This window comes from Zootoca vivipara, chromosome 14 (genome assembly GCF_965207765.1).
Source record: "Zootoca vivipara chromosome 14, rZooViv2.hap1.1, whole genome shotgun sequence".
Taxonomy (NCBI): domain Eukaryota; kingdom Metazoa; phylum Chordata; class Lepidosauria; order Squamata; family Lacertidae; genus Zootoca; species Zootoca vivipara.
The window spans coordinates 38,299,250-38,315,297 of record NC_142597.1 but is presented as its reverse complement, the minus strand read 5'-3'; the positions used below and the strand labels follow the sequence as shown (position 1 = coordinate 38,315,297).

The 16,048-nt window shown below is 43.8% G+C and overlaps 1 protein-coding gene across 3 annotated transcripts in view; it reads right to left on the bottom strand.

Moving 5' to 3' along the window:
- Positions 1 to 16,048, bottom strand: part of NF1 (neurofibromin 1) — a 166,871-nt gene that overhangs the window by 123,128 nt on the left and 27,695 nt on the right. For 2 of the 3 annotated variants that reach the window (XM_035139244.3, XM_035139245.3), the window contains exons 13-22: positions 11,255 to 11,389; positions 9,179 to 9,292; positions 8,730 to 8,809; positions 7,287 to 7,410; positions 6,842 to 6,997; positions 5,978 to 6,224; positions 5,328 to 5,401; positions 4,593 to 4,676; positions 3,307 to 3,747; positions 287 to 426 (exon numbers count right to left, since the gene is read on the bottom strand). In XM_035139244.3, the coding sequence (XP_034995135.1) occupies positions 287 to 426; positions 3,307 to 3,747; positions 4,593 to 4,676; positions 5,328 to 5,401; positions 5,978 to 6,224; positions 6,842 to 6,997; positions 7,287 to 7,410; positions 8,730 to 8,809; positions 9,179 to 9,292; positions 11,255 to 11,389 (1,595 nt within the window). The remainder of the gene's footprint in view (positions 1 to 286; positions 427 to 3,306; positions 3,748 to 4,592; positions 4,677 to 5,327; positions 5,402 to 5,977; positions 6,225 to 6,841; positions 6,998 to 7,286; positions 7,411 to 8,729; positions 8,810 to 9,178; positions 9,293 to 11,254; positions 11,390 to 16,048) is intronic. The other variant, XM_035139246.3, reaches the window with a different exon arrangement.

Sequence of the window (16,048 nt, the reverse complement as noted above, 5' to 3'; positions counted from 1 at the left end):
GATCCATTGGCCATGCTGGCTGGCAGGCAGCTGATGGAAGCTGGAGTCCAATAGTGAGGGGTTCACAGGAGTCCCAGTCCTGCCCCTCACCATTTCAATCTCCTGTAGGCAACTAGTAAGGGCTAACTTTTTAAAGTGGTTTTAAACTGCTTTAAATATTGTGTAATACTGTATTTTAATATTTATGTTGTGTTTGAATTGTTGCAAGCCATTCTAGGACCTTAGGATGAAGGGCTGGTAACATAATGTAGCAGTAACTGCAGTGGTATCAACAACAACAACTTGCCTGACAAGGTTCAGCATCATGGTCTCAATGCTGGCTTGTCCCAGGTGTTCTGAACTCCCTTCTGTATGATTATCAAGCAGGTTCTTCATAATTGCAATGGTCTGCTCCACAAACTGGGTGTTGCTGTCATTCAACAAGACCTGTAACAGAAGCAAAGTTTGCTGTAGTTTGAGATTTCTGGCTGGCATGTCAACAAAACTCATAAGCCTAGACTAAAATTGAAATACCCAGTGGTGCTAAACCAAGCTGAGTTCATAGGCTGAAAGGGGAACAAGTGTAATTATTCACTTAATGACCTCTATATCTGTGATGAGTAACAGGCACGCAAATTTGCTGCTTCTGGCTGCCTCTGAAAGAAGAGATATTCCTCACTGAATTGGGGAAATCCCTCCTACAGCTTCCCAGTGGCTGCTAAAAAGCCCTGAAGGGGAAGGCAGGAGGCAAGGAGAAGGCTCTGGGACTACCAACAGCCTAAGGAAATTCTGTTGTATTATTTTATCTTTTCATTCTACAGAAGTACTAAATAGAAACATGGCCTTGAGCGCATTGGCAGGTTGGTGGTACAGAAATGCAATCAAACCTATTGCTGGGAGGGGGCTAATAATAGGCACTGTGCACATCCGTGGACACCTCAGAGCTATTGACATTTTGCTAGTCTCACTAAAATGCTGCAAAATTTGGGAGCCACCCAATATAGGAAATTGGGTGCTGAAACTACGGTAATCAGGTCTGGGTGAGCTAACTGCCTGGATGGAAACCCCCTGAAGTTAACCCCCCCCCCCGAGTCTGCTGTGTTGGTGCAAAAATGCAAACTAGTGTTTGGGCTGAAATTTAGGGGTAAGCTGGGCATAAACTCCCAGTCTAAAAGTGTTCTAGGGGCTTCGCTTATCCCTTACATATTCACTTTTAGAAAATCCAGGTGAATTTACACTTTTTTTATTCTAGCGGTAATAAATGGGATCAATTGGAATTAGAAACCAGTAAACAAAGATATCCGATTGATTTTAACTGCACAACAATATATTCATTTAGGTTACAGCAGGCTTCCTCAAACTTGGCCCTCCAGGTGTTTTTGGCCTACAACTCCCATGATCCCTAGCTAGCAGGACCAGTGGTCAGGGATGATGGGAATTGTAGTCTCAAAACATCTGGAGGGCCGAGTTTGAGGAAGTCTGGGTTATAGCATTCCCTGCTTCAACCAACACCCTGGAATCGACTTGACAATAGCCATTGGGCTATTGGGAAGGAGCATACATTCTGGCTTCTGAACCAAGCTCAGAGGGCCAGGATCCACAGGGAGGCTGCTTGGGCCTCCCAGGTAGAAAGAAGACTGAGCTGAAAGGGAGACCGACCTGGCCTCACCTACTGCCCAAAGGAGGAGGAGCTGTGGGGAGCTTGCTTGCTAGCTCTCAGCCAGAAAAAAAATGCTCTCCTCCAACAGCTACCTGTTGCCTTGGGACTGCAAAGGGAAGGGGAAAAGACACTGGACCGCCACCCACTGGACAAAGGACCAGGAGTCACCAACTGCTAGTCAAGTAGGCACATCAAGCAAAGGGATATTAGCCTGGCTCAAACTGGATCAGCACACCCACTTAGAGCTCACCATTTTGTTTCGGCCTTGGAAGGACTGAGCTCCCCCTCTCCTCTACCTTTTCCCTCCACTCGCCCTTTCCTTTATTGTGTCTGCTCTTTTAAAGTTTGCAAGCCTGACGGTAGGGCCTGTCTCTAGTTTTTGTTGCCTGGAGTCATTTTTGGAGACAATGGTTGTCTGAAAAGCAGGATAAAAATAAATAATTGTTTACACATTCTCCCCCCCCCCCGGCCCCTTTGTTCAAAGACCCTTGAAATACTCATGGGAAAAACTGGCTGATTAGCCAAATAAAACAGGTACAGGTACATCCAATGACGGGAAAGTACAGTATGTAGCCAATATACCGCTCACTGATCACACGTTAAATTCCTCAAAGGACCAAAGTATCCTATGCTACTGACCTCCTAGGCAGAGTTGCAGAAGCAACCATCACACCTTGACCTGAACTCTGCACCCCACCCAGCGCAGCAAACTTTACAGCACCTCCATAATAAGCAGGCATTGAAAAATGGAAACTATTCCCAAAAGCTGCCCCTTTGGACAGCTTCTTGCAACAACTGGTTTTTGGTGCACTGCGGACATTTTTAGATTTTTATAATGGATTTGTTGTTGCCATTGTCATTTTTCCCCCATGTGGTCTCTTTCACCTCACAAATCAAATGATTTCCATTTAATATAAACTTCTTAGTGCAGGATTATTAACATTGGATGGAGGGAGGGGGATCCTATGAGCCCAAGGGATGGAATAGAATTTATATCAAGAGGAGGAGGGGGGAGCATCAGTCAATCATTTCCCTCCACTGCCAGGCAGTACAACTCCAGAATATCAAAAAGATATTTGGCGGTGGAGCCTTGGTCTTCAAAGAGAAGTGTGAAGCTGTGTCTGTTCCTCAAGGATGACCATTTCAGCCATCTCTGGAATGTCCCTCTCCACCAATCTCATTTCTAACTATCACTTCCCTTCTGCAGTCTACCTTTGCAGCCTCCCACTTTGGTTAATTCACACAAGACTTCCCAGAAGAAAGGGGCAGGGCAGAAATGTAAAAAACAAACAAACACGCGGCCCTCATCCGACTGCCCACTTTTGGATTTGGCTCCAGCTCATCACAATGTAGGCTGCGTTGGCTGGTGTGGGATTGCCAGAGCAAAAGGCGGGAAGCCCAACCAATGAGTGGAGCCAGAGCCAATGGCAGGTAGAGCCAACTAATTCTGGTTTTGCCCCCACCCTCCTGAGTTCTACAAGGGCAAAACTGGGACGGAGGAGGAGGAGCTGGACACCCAAGGCCACCCTCTGGACTGGCTGTAAGGAAGGAAATGGGTAGGCTTGGCAGCCTCCACTGTATGTAGGTAGAGAGCTCCTGACCACTTTCCCTGGGGAATGCAGACCCCAGAATACTGCCCATCTCTGCATTAGAGCAAACCCCTTTACCTGCCCTTGAGAGTCAAAGAACTTGCTGATGTTGTTCTTCAGTTTGTTGAAAAGCATGGGGTAAAGTGCCGGGCTCAGTTCCAGGCCCATGAGATCTTTAATGTTGGTCCGTATCTGCAGGCCCACTTTCTCATGGGTGCAGACCATGAGCGACAGCAAGCGGTCCATGAACTTGCTCACGGGGGTCTCCGTGTTGCCCTCGGTCGACAGCATGGATATCATGGAGCCTTTGCGCTCGTTCACGGGGGCCATGGGGGGGCTGTAGGTCGCAAACCCGGCGCTGCTGCGATGCTGCAGACACACCCCGCCCAACGCGCACAGGAAGCCAGTCATGTTGATCCATTCCTGCAGAGAATCTGTGTCCGAAAGGTCTATGGAGCCTCCCCCGCTGACATGGGACATTCGCCTCTTGACGATGGTCTTGTGGAGGCTTTCCGCGACCTGGGAAGAGTTGCACATCACGGCAGGAGGTGGGGAGAGAGAAATGCAGCGATGCAAATTCAGACCACTCACCTGTTATTTGGCTATTTCTTTTCAGAGCAGGATGCTTTCTGGGAATTGCACCAAAGCAACCCCAGGACATCGTAAGTCCCAATTTACAGAAAGAAACCGAGGCTGAAACAGACTTGCCCGTGCTTTCAAAAACAGCTCATCCCCAAGTATAAATTTGAAACCAGACTTCTGATCCAATATCCAACCCACAATGGCACCATCAGAAATAGATTTGCTTCTAGGTGCTTCTGCCGTGCTACTGTAACATTAGTTTCTCTGGTTTCCTGTTTTCCCCTGTTAACTGATCTAGGAATTTTATTGAAAAGCAAACTGGAGTTTCCCAAAGCAAACTGCCACCTCCTTCTCAAAAGATGGCTTGGTGGATGGCACAAGATGTGCTATGGCTGAGGGAGTGGCAACCAGGGACGGGTCTGAAGAAAAAAATCAACTACAGTACCTGGCTTTCCCTAAGCATTATTAGTCAGCAAACCAGGAAAGAGCATTAAGAAGAAGACAATAGATCTTGGCTGTATGGGCCAGCAAGATGAGAAGATCCATATAAAGCTCGATTCTCTGAAGGGTAGCACATTAGACCAGGGGTGGGGAACCTCTGGCCCTCCAGATGGTGCTGAACTACAACTCCCATCATCCCTGACCAATGGCCATGCCTGCTAGGGCTGATGGGGGTAGTAGTTCAGCAACAACCAGACAGCCAAAGGATCCCTGCTGCTGTGCATTAGATGCTAAAGAGAAGCAGAGAAAAAGGCCTGCAAGATATTTATGAAAGGCCTTACCTGGCCATCTTCCATTTTAGCCTTTGGAAAGTTGAGGATCAAATTTGTAGCTGTCTCCCATTTTAAATGTGTGGCTTCCCAAGCCTGGAACACGACAAAAGAAAAAGAACTGTTCTAAATACCTTCCAGAAAATACCAGATGGCACCAAGTAGGTTTTACGATTTTTATGGTTAGTGTAAACTGATTTTTATCTCTATTGCAGCATTTTAACCTTACCATACCCAGCTTAGAGACTATGCCATTAAGCAGGATATAAAGTACTTAATTAATTAAATAAGTGTTCTGGTCCCAGCTCTCTGTAATCGGATGAAGGGGCGATATATAAATTTAACAAAACAAAGAAGAAGAAGAAGAAGAAGAAGAAGAAGAAGAAGAAGAAGAAGAAGAAGAAGAAGAAGAAGAAGAAGAAGAAGAAGAAGAAGAAGCAGCAGCAGCAGCTTACAACTGAAATAATATGGGAACCAGTATTTTTGCTTTTAAGGGGCTGCTGAAAATTTGTGTTTTAAAGAGGGCCTTCCATGAAGTGTGACTTGGCCATCATACAATGTGCACTGAATTCATGTAATCTGATGTTTTTAAGGTTTGTTTTCATATTTCTGTGTATATATTTATTATTTAATCTATTTTCTGATACCTTAATTTAATGCTGCCATGGAAACATTTGTTAGGAAGTGCTAATCCAGTGTTATCCGGCTGCCAAGGAAGAATACTTTTAGAAAACTGAAATAATATACCTCGGTGTTACCTGCCGTCGGATGTTCAATTCGCCTTAGCAATGCCATCACTCTTTTCTGGAGAGCTGCTCTTCCTAAAGGCATGTGGTCAGAAATTCAGTACATTTTCAACTTTTAAAAGGTTGCTTTGTTGAAAACTTTACGTAAGTTTCCTCTACCAATAAACATCCTTAATCAAAAGAGACTGACAGGACATATCTGCATTAATGCTTGCCTTTGAACAAACAATTGCCCTTTAGTTTTCACAGAGACATTTTTTGGTTAATGGGATTTAATGTACAGTGGAACCTTGGCTCTCGAACGGCTTAGTTGACGAACAAATTGGCTCCCAAACGCCGAAAACCCAGAAGTAAGTGTTCTGGTTTTCGAACGTTTTTTGGAAGCCAAACGTCCGTTACCACTGTCAGCTTTTGTTTCCGGGGTGCCTGCACCAATCTGAAGCCGCGCCTTGGTTTTCGAACATTTCGGGAGTCGAACCGACTTCTGGAAAGGATTAAGTTTGAGAACCAAGGTTCCACTGTATCATTTTTAAAACGTTTATTATTTTTAAAGCAAAATTTCCAGCTTGAAACACCAACCTAAAAGTGCACTCCACCCTCCTCTTTTCTTGTTCAATTTTCCCAAGCTCAACTGACAAGACACCTTCTCACCTGTTGACATCATGTTGCTCACGGAAGCAAACTCCATAAAGGTGTTGTAATTGGGCAAAAAGTTGTGAACCGACACCTCGTCTACGCCACATCGGATATCCGCTTCCTCGCAAAGATGTCGGAAACAGGACATTGCGACAAGCACTGCCTCGGTGTCAGGGCTCCAGAGGGACATATACAGGGCCACCTCCAATTTGGTCTGCGCTTGACGGCATATCGGCGTCCCGCTGCAGCCTGCAGCACTTTCCTTGGGAGAAAGGACAACAGGCCACATTAACCATTGCTGCTCTCCACAAACACAGTCAAGACAAGCCATGGTGTTTCAAGGACGTCTGCAGAGCACAAATGAATACAGCTCTCTTTTGAGCTAGATCAGTGGTGGGGAACCTGCAGCCCTCCAGACATTGTTGTGACTGCAACTCTCACCCCTCTAGACTGTTGCAGCTGATTCGAATGGGAGGCCTTGATGTTCAGCGAAGGGTGTTTCAAGCACGCAGCAGCCAAGGAAATGCCTTCCAGATGTTTTGGACTGCAACTCTCACTAGCCTCAGCCAGCATGGCCAGTGGTTAGAGATTATGGGTGTTCATTGTTGTAGTTCAGTATCTCTAGTGGGCACATCATTGGCTATTCTTGCTTCAGCAAGTACATTTCTAAGTGATCCTAATTCTATCACTGATGTGTTCTTCCTAGCTTTCAGCAGCTGATGGGATACAGAACTAGGAACGTCTTGGTTCTGTGTGGCTGCTCTGCACGGTGAGGTATCAGAATTGACTAAGTTCTGAAATAGTACCTCTAACTACTGTAGCAGTAATAGCAGCAGCAGTAGTGCTCTGTATGACGGCACTTGCATTATGGTCACGTACCATGCAAAAGCTCCCTTTTCCTTTCCTAAGCGTAGCTCCTGGGATACAACGCATCATCTCTTCATGGTCAAGAGAAATTTGATTAGCTCCACCCCCAGAGACATCGCATCCTACCCCATAAAGGAAGAGAAAGGGACAGGAACTCCTATCTGATTGCTATGGGGAGAAAGAGAGGAAAAATAAATAAGTCACTCTGCTTTTGTAGGAGGTAAAGGAAATCAGACATGCATGCACACACATACATAGGAGAGAGAGGTGTGTTTACTGGGGCTTTATCTATGAAAGGAGAAAACATAACACAATTTCACTTCCCTTACTGAGCAGGAAAGCTAGCCAAAATTCCTTCCCATCCAATAATTATCCAATAATAGGCCAAGAGCTGGAGCAAGTCAGAAGCAGCAAGCCCCTTTTGAAATGCTTTTCAAGTTTCAAAGAGCTCACTTACTTTGTTTTTCAGAAGAAATTTGTTCCTGCAGATCAAAATCTCTCGCAGCCACTTGAGGATTTCTGTGCTGCTGAGAATCTGATTGCTTGTTAGCCGCTTGCATATACAAAACAGCATTTGTGAACTACAAGAATTAGAAAAGTGCCAATCAATAGCCACTTATTGAAATGTTTTCTGTAACTTCAGCGGCAATATTTGCAATAAGCAGCACATTACAACAGCTGTGATGACAAGAGGTGCACATACTCAAGCCCTGCAGGAGATCCCCACACCAACACCTTTTCTCCTTTTGACAGTTTCCTAACTAGGACGCTAAAACCCTTTTGCAGGGCTACAAAATTTGTGTCAAGAATTCTGAGCACAACACATCCTAAGAGATAAATAGGGTGTTGGGTGAGAATAAACCGAGCTATTTCATTCATTCACTTTTTGGACCCATGAGCACATCTGAAAACCAGAGCAGCTGTTATGGGCACCACACACAAAGTGCAACCAGGCACCCACTGAAACCTAACTGGCTACAACAGAATGTCTATTTTCAGAAGGGGGGGGGGAGAGGCAGGAATCCTATAGGCATCTAGAAAAGTCTTTGCAAGCACATGGGGGCCTGCAGCCACTATACTGGTAACCCTCTGTTGTATACCCAGGGCTGCCTCTGCTGTCCACATAGGCAACTGTGGATGCTCTCAGTGGGGAGGGGGGTGGCGATGATGACACAGCACTAAAAATGGTTCTGCTAAAGGGCTAGTGTGTTTGAAGGGCATCTTAGGGCCTCTACAATTGGCAAAGAGAGTCTATGTGAGCCACAACATAAACAATAGGGGCACCTCATAACTCCCAACTCCAACCCCCAACTAGCACATATCATCAAGGAAGATCACACAGGGTCCCGGATAAATCATGTAAGATGGGGTATGGAATCTTTTCTGGCCAGCAGACCAGATGCTTATCTCCTTACTCCTGGGCAAGCCACATTGGGCAGCTGGGGGCTCTTAATTTTCTACGCCTGTGTCCTTCCCCGACATCTTTTCATTAGCACATTCTTTCATCATGGGGCACTAAGTGATTGGTCGACATTTTCACCAGGCTTATGTAGTTTCAAATTTACATTCTATTGTTTCATCTCCTTTGCATGGATCATTTTTATTTTTGTAATTGTGGGCAGTTTTTGACTGTAAGGTATTTCCTCAAATAAATCTAAATTAAAAGCACTCCACTGGATTGAGCACAACTTCCGTGTCTGTTTCACTGATCTTTGGAAAAGGAAACCCAAAATATACAGAGCGCCCCACTGTATTTAAAAGAATAGGCAATTCATTCTCACCTCAGAGCGGCATTGTTTATATATACTTTTTGATCATCTATAGTTATGGTGTGTAGCCCAGGAAACTGAGTCAGGAAAGAGACAATTCTTACCAAGCCCAAAACAGGCAATGTACTCACCTGATCTCCCAGAATGTTTCGATGGGTGCGTCTGGATTCCACAAGTCAATGCTGTCTAACTGATGGAGCACAAGCAAGGCCTGAAGGTGCCAAAAATGAAGAAACCACTTAATTAACTTAATGCTGTACATATTATTATTATTATTATTATTATTATTATTATTATTATTATTATACTGCTCTTCATCTGTAGATCTCAGGGAGTTTCACAGCATAAAATTACAATATAAAAAACACAAAAAGCATAATAAAAATGAGAACAAAAACAAAGCAATAATCTGCCTTGTTATGAAATGGGCGAGAGCCCATTTTAAAGCCAGGACTTCAGACTGTGACACACTGTCATTTTTTAAAAGAATGACAGGCTCACTTTGAAGCAGGGCATGGGGACACACATTCAGATCTGCAAACAATACAGTAATGGGCTTGCATGTCACTTAGCTCCTGACCTCCATGGCTTCTTGTGCTATTTCAGGCATGCTGGATTGTGGCACCAGCTGGACAAGGCCTGTTATGAGTTCAGCAGTGCTGCCCTGAGTCTCAGGACCTTGTTTCCTTGGATTCTGTAAAGGAAAGGACAAAACGATAAGGTGCGTGTTCACTGACATTCATATTCCAAATTCACCGGTATAATTTCCATATACAGTACACTTTAAAAAATACTGCAGAGAAGTAGACCCCGATCCTCCAAGCCAGCTCTTGCCCTGCAGGTCATCCTTGGGGAAAACCTTTGTGTCTTCTGTAAGACTTTTGCATATTTCTTCACTAGAGCTCACACTCCCTGCCACCACTGGAAATGGCCCTTCATTTACAGAGGGAGCCAACCTGAGGCTCTGTTAGGTACTACGTAGGTTTCAGGTCGCACCCCAGGCTGCTAGGAAGAAGGAACAGGCAATGCTTGATTCCGCATGTTTGGAAATATATAATCCAGCCGGTACTCACGTCCAATAAACCAGCATTTCTCAACCGCTGTTCCGCGGCACACTAGTGTGCCGCGAGACGCTGGCTGGTGTGCCGCGACGTGCGGCGACGAGAAGGGCGATTTGCATTGTCACGTGCCTGGCGGCCGCCAATAATTAGCACTGACCCGCCGGAAAGCAATATTTCTCCTCCTCTTTCCCAAAGCTCAGTGCAAACGAGCCTGGCGGCCGCCAATACACAACACTAACCCGCCGGAAAGCAATATTTCTTCTCCTCTTTCCCAAAGCTCAGTGCAAACGAGCCTGGCGGCCGCCAATAAACTACACTGACCCGCCGGAAAGCAATATTTCTCCTCCTCTTTCCCAAAGCTCAGTGCAAACGAGCCTGGCGGCCGCCAATACACAACACTAACCCGCCGGAAAGCAATATTTCTTCTCCTCTTTCCCAAAGCTCAGTGCAAACGAGCCTGGCGGCCGCCAATAAACTACACTGACCCGCCGGAAAGCAATATTTCTCCTCCTCTTTCCCAAAGCTCAGTGCAAACGAGCCTGGCGGCCGCCAATAAACTACACTGACCCGCCGGAAAGCAATATTTGGCAAGTGTTTCTTACAGTCATAATTATAATATAGGGCGGCACAGAGTTAAATTTTTTAACTTTTTTAATGGTGGTGTGCCTCGTGATTTTTTTCACGGAACAAGTGTGCCGTGGCCCCAAAAAGGTTGAGAAACACTGCAATAAACAATTTTTTGTTTTTAAGATGCGGGGTTTAAGCATAGACAATTCATTCCTCTACCTGTAGTGCATAGCAGTACCGGTCCAGGAAACATTCAACAACTTGATTCTTCTGGGCATACTAAGTGACTCCAGGCTTCTTCATAACTTTAGATTGAAAAATTCTACTAGGATTGGGCATTTTGTTTGTCCTAAGGGTCAGGAATGCTGCACATCTTCCTTTTCTAGGCTCAACGAACCAAAGCACGCAGCAATGAAACTATCTTCCAAAAATAAGGGTTGTCTGCACACCGATCATAGGGTTGCATGCATACATACATAATTTTATTTGTATGTTGCCTTTCCACAGTTCAAATCATGCTCGAAGTGGCTTACAACATGAAAAATACATAACTACAGCATAACAAAAGTAATCATAAACAACTGCTCCTTCTTCTGCTTTCACTTAATCATGCCATATTCTGTACGTTATAAATTGCATGAACGTAGGTTCATAAGACAGGTGATGCAGGAGGATGGTCATAATAGCATCCACAAAATTATGCCAACCTACTAATAAGGAAATTCCTTCCAGCAGCACCTTAGAGACCAACTAAGTTTGTCATAGGTATGAGCTTTCGTATGCATGCACACTTCTTCAGATACCAATAAGGTATTCAGATACCAATAAGGTACTAATAAGGGTTACTAATTCTTTTTTCCATTCCAAATCATGTGTTCTAAACTTTCCTAAGGAAGTTTAGTACAGGGAAACTGTAGGAAAGTCAATGCCTTGTTTTTTGGTTCAAAGACTGTAAAAGAAACCCTGAGACTTGGTGTTTCATTTAATTTAATTTAATTTAATCTTTTTAAAAAAGAACTTTTACTTACACAGAGCAAAAGTTTAGGGTCAGCATGGATCAGCTTTACCATAGATAACAACAAGACCTTGTAACTTCTGGTTTCAACATCTGTAGGCTTTTCTTTAAACTTAAGGCTTGTCATTTTCTCTTTAAATGTAAGACTCTAAGGGTGAAAAAAAAACCATGATATGACTGTCAACAAGGCACTGATTACTCCAAATATGTAACTCACCGCTCTTTTAAAAAGTAGTATTTATACAAATAATGTCATATAGCATAGTAATGGACAGTATTTAAATATGAGTAGAATAGCCAGGTTTTATCATTCAACTTCTTCTTGTTAGCTGAGCTGACATTTCCATGGAACCTTCCAAAATAATCACAATATTTATTTCCTGAGCACTTTTAGCCAATGCTGAATCTACCACTGTGATGACCCAGGAAAGAAGAGCCCAGGAGGGACAAGCTCACGGAAAACATAAATTCGGTCTGCAGTATTAGTTTTTAAAAAGGCAAACTGAGTGTTGGAATCATTAGGAACAAGACTGAAAACAGAACTGGCGCCTATTTTGTAGTTGCACTTCGAATACTGGGCAGAATTCTAGTTGCTCCATCTTTAGCAGAATGTTGCAGAACTGGAAGTAGTAGCAAGAACAAGGTGAGGCCAGGAGGCTGAACAGCACAAGAGACATTTGTGTTCCATTATGATAAACTCTGCAGGAAAAGGCCGAAGGTCCATCTAGTCCAGTGTGCTGTATTCTGCAAGAAGAGCATGACTCCAAGAACCCCACAAGCAAGTCATGAAGGCAACAGTCCTCCCCTGTTGTTGTGTCTGGAGTTGGAGTCCGGTGCAGGCCAGCAATAAATTAAAACGCTATGTCAGTGAAGTTAACACTTTATTCAAAGCAACCAAAACAGTGCAGGCCTATAGAATCGATTTATTACGGTCACAGACCAGAGACATGGACATATACAGGAATAGAGAACAGGTAAATAAAAACAGGTTAAAATTAAACCCAGTGCAGGCTTAGTGATCCCAAAATCTCTTCCCAGTAGCTCTTGCTCCAAGGAGGCAGATGTGAGGACTGAATGTCCCCGCCTTCCCACAGCTGCCTAAGTACCCTCCTCTCCAGGATTTTTCCCAAGCAGTTGTAGACTGAGCCTGCTCACAACCACTCTCTTCTCTTCTTCCTTTCTCTGTGTGTTCTAGGAGATCAGGCAGGAGAGGAGCCGGTTACAGGAGGGGGAGACTCCCTGGATTCTTCAACAGCCTGTCTGATCAACCAACCTCCTCTCCAGCCTCCTCTTCTGCCCCTGAACCTGGGCTGTTTTCTGCCCCAGCCACTTCCTGCTTACTAAACCCTGTTGCCCCTTCAGCTTCCAACATCTGCTCCTCCCAGTCCACTCCCTCTTCTCTCTCTGACCACTGATCGTCATCCCACCACCAATCCCTTGGCTCTGACGCTTCTTCCCCTGGGGTTCACCTTGGGGGTTCCCCGGCTGCTTCTCCCACCACTCCTCTGCATTCAGCCAGTCCATGAAATGTTGCTGTCAAGAAGCTACACGGCTAGAAGCTGTTTGTAGACCTATCACACTATGCAGAGTCAAAATTGAACTAAGGTCCAGGGACGCAGTGGTTAAGGATACAAGTCAGGGTGGCCTTATTCCAAACTAGTAAATAATGAACTGGCAAAGCAGATGAATGCTGCTCATATACAAAGAGGAGCAATTGCTTTCCCTATTGAACGTGCAACTCCCAGGCTCAGTTCACCCCAATTCAAGATGATGTCAAATCAGCAAATGAAGCCCTACTCAGCAGCTTCACACTGAAACTTTTTTCATCTTGTGTGGGTGACTTTCGTATTTGCTGTTGAATGACCAAATTATGGCAAATAGGGGCATGGAATCAAGGAGGAGCTCAGTCCCCATCTTACACATTCCAAAAAAACAGATCCTGGTTTGGCAGTCTCTTAAAAACCATGATTTGCTGAAGGCTGCCAGTTCAGATGCCATACCAAACCAGAGTTTGGCAATACATCCCAACCATCTCAACATTGATTTCCTCCCCGCCACATATTTAAAAAACAAAAAATAAAACTTGAACTAAATGTAGAAAAACACCACTGCCCATTTAAAGTTGTGGCTGATCTCTCTTTTAAAAAGTAAGTAATTAAATCTATGAATGTTTTTTTCCAGCCAAACAAACATATGGGCTGCTTCAATCAAAATCTGGACATTTTTAAAAGTATTTCCCTGGGTCGTCTGCAATTGAACAAAAGCTATGGAACTCAGGGTTGCATGTAAGCTAGACAATCACCAGAAAAAAGCAGAACATGAAATATGAAATCAGTGGACACTCTAAGAATCCAAGTTTACTTAGCAATAAAGCTTCTAGGCCTCATGCAAGCAGGTATTATGAACCAGAGGAGGTTTCCAAGAGGGCCTTTGAATGGCAAGATTCTTTCTTTTTACAAATTCCCCTCCAATCCATGACCACATCAACCCTTGCCATAAGATTAGAAATTCTTGGCAATCCTGAACCTTAGGAGCAGAAATGCACAAATACAAGCACAGTTATTCTCATTCCTAGCAGAGAATGATACTGATAACTAAGCAGGCACAGCCCTAACCCAATCTGCACACAACAATGTATGCATATTAATGGAGATAAAATACAAAATATGTTTCCATGTTAATGAATTGTTTTCTATTTCTACACACACGACACCCAACAGCAGGACCAAAATCATATGCATTAACATACTAAAAACAAATTATCTAAATGAAGGTGGGAGGTGGGCGGAGAGAATGAGTTGATCATTCTTTGAGGGTAAACCCTCTAAACCGTCTCAGTGAAACTGCAAACTTTTTAAAAATAACAATGGATTTAGTTACTCAGAAATAAAAAATGTTTATGAATTTGTTCTCAAATCTAGTATTTGATAGCTGATTTTACAACTGCACACTATTTTCACAAATAAATCTAATGAGAGTACAGATTTAATAGTGCTTCCCTCTGAACAAGAAAAGGGAGTACCCTGTTTCTCCGAAAATAAGACGTAGCCATAAAATAAGCCATAGCAGGATTTTTAAGCATTCAAGGAATATAAGCCATACCCCGAAAATAAGCCATAGTGATAGGCAGTTTAGCCTTGTAGGTTAAACTGTTCCATACTTAATAAAAAAATAAGACATCCCCTGAAAATAAGCCATAGTGTTTTTTTTTTTTAGGAAAAATAAATATAAGACGGTGTCTTATTTTCGGAGAAACACGGGACATCCGGTTCCCCTTTCAGAAGCCAATTCCCTACTCACATCTTAACTGCAATCAAGGCACTCACTGCTGACTTCAGCACTTATCTTAACCATGGTTAGGATTACCCAGGATTTGAAACTGACATGAAACTGCACACTGAAACCCTTGTTTGTCACAAACAAGGTGAAGGTTGGTGCTGATGTATCCTCTAAACATGGTTGAAGCAGGGAAAGAGGAGTTTCCTCCTGAAAGAGGGAGATTATACAGCCCTTGGCTCCCAATCTCCTAACCATGGTTATATTTACACGAGCCCCAGGAAAAATCTTTGTTGTTAACTCATTTGTTAAAGAACAAAAATAAAGAACTAGCAGTTTATACTGAAGGAGGGCATCACTTCATGTTTAAGAAAACAGGTTGTGATAAATTAAGGGATGCGAGGGCAGTGGAGTAATGGAAGAGAATAAAACCGCTCATGTCACCTGGTCTGTGAAATGCGTTTTAATTGTTTCATTACAGCCAACAGGTGAAAGCATGCTACATAATCAATCACTGAAATGAAGTGACATGACTGTAGTGGTAACTATACACAGAAAAGTCACGGGGGGGAAATCAGGGAAAGCTTTTCTGTGGTAGTTAACAATGGGTCATATACTTACAGCAACAGAAGCCCACTGCAATGCATAGCAGTGACTGGTTGGCATCTGATCATGTGAGCGACAGCAGCCAATATGAACAGAAAATAAGAAGCAGAAGACAAAGTGCCGCCAATCAGTGTCAGAGCTGCAATGCACAACTGTTTGTTCTTTTCCTCCCCATATATGAACACATAGATCCGTAAATTTCCAAAGAAATCAGTCTTATTCTTTCCTCTATCAGTGCCATGGCTGAGTCATGAGGAACAGTTTCAGCTGCAAAGTGGGTGCGTTTGTAGGGGTGTGTCTTTGCATCTGGCAACACAGCTTGACAGCTCGAGGGCCCTTTAACTCAGATTGCGACATCACATTCCCTCACCTGAACCAAACTCTCAAAGCTGCTGTGAGAATGAGGTGTGTGTGTGTGTGTGTGTGTGTGTGTGTGTGTGTAGAGCTATATATCTATGTATAACAACACCTGGTTTTAATTCATTTTTTAAAAAAAGAGTGGGTAGCAAATTAATAAGTAAATATGCAATGTGAAGCTACCAAGTAGCAACAGAGATGCATAATTCATTGAAATGGGTTTCTTTGATCAACAGCAGAGAAGATAACAGAACACTATTTGGGGAAGGGCTGTAGCTCTGCTTTGCATGCAGAAAGTCCCAGAGTCAATCCCTGACATCTTCAGGTAAGGCTGGAAAGGACAGCTGCTGCCTGTCAGCGTTGACAATACTGATCTGGGATGGACCATTGTGTCAGCTTCCTATGAAGGAGGTTTCGCAATAACTTTTTCTGAGAGACAAGTGTTACTATCAAAATACAAAGAGATTCAAGAAGCTGCAAGGCATTGGAACCAGCATGAACTACAGAGGCAAATGCCTGCAAAGCCTGAGAACAAGCCTACACTGTTCACAGAAAGCACTCTGCATAC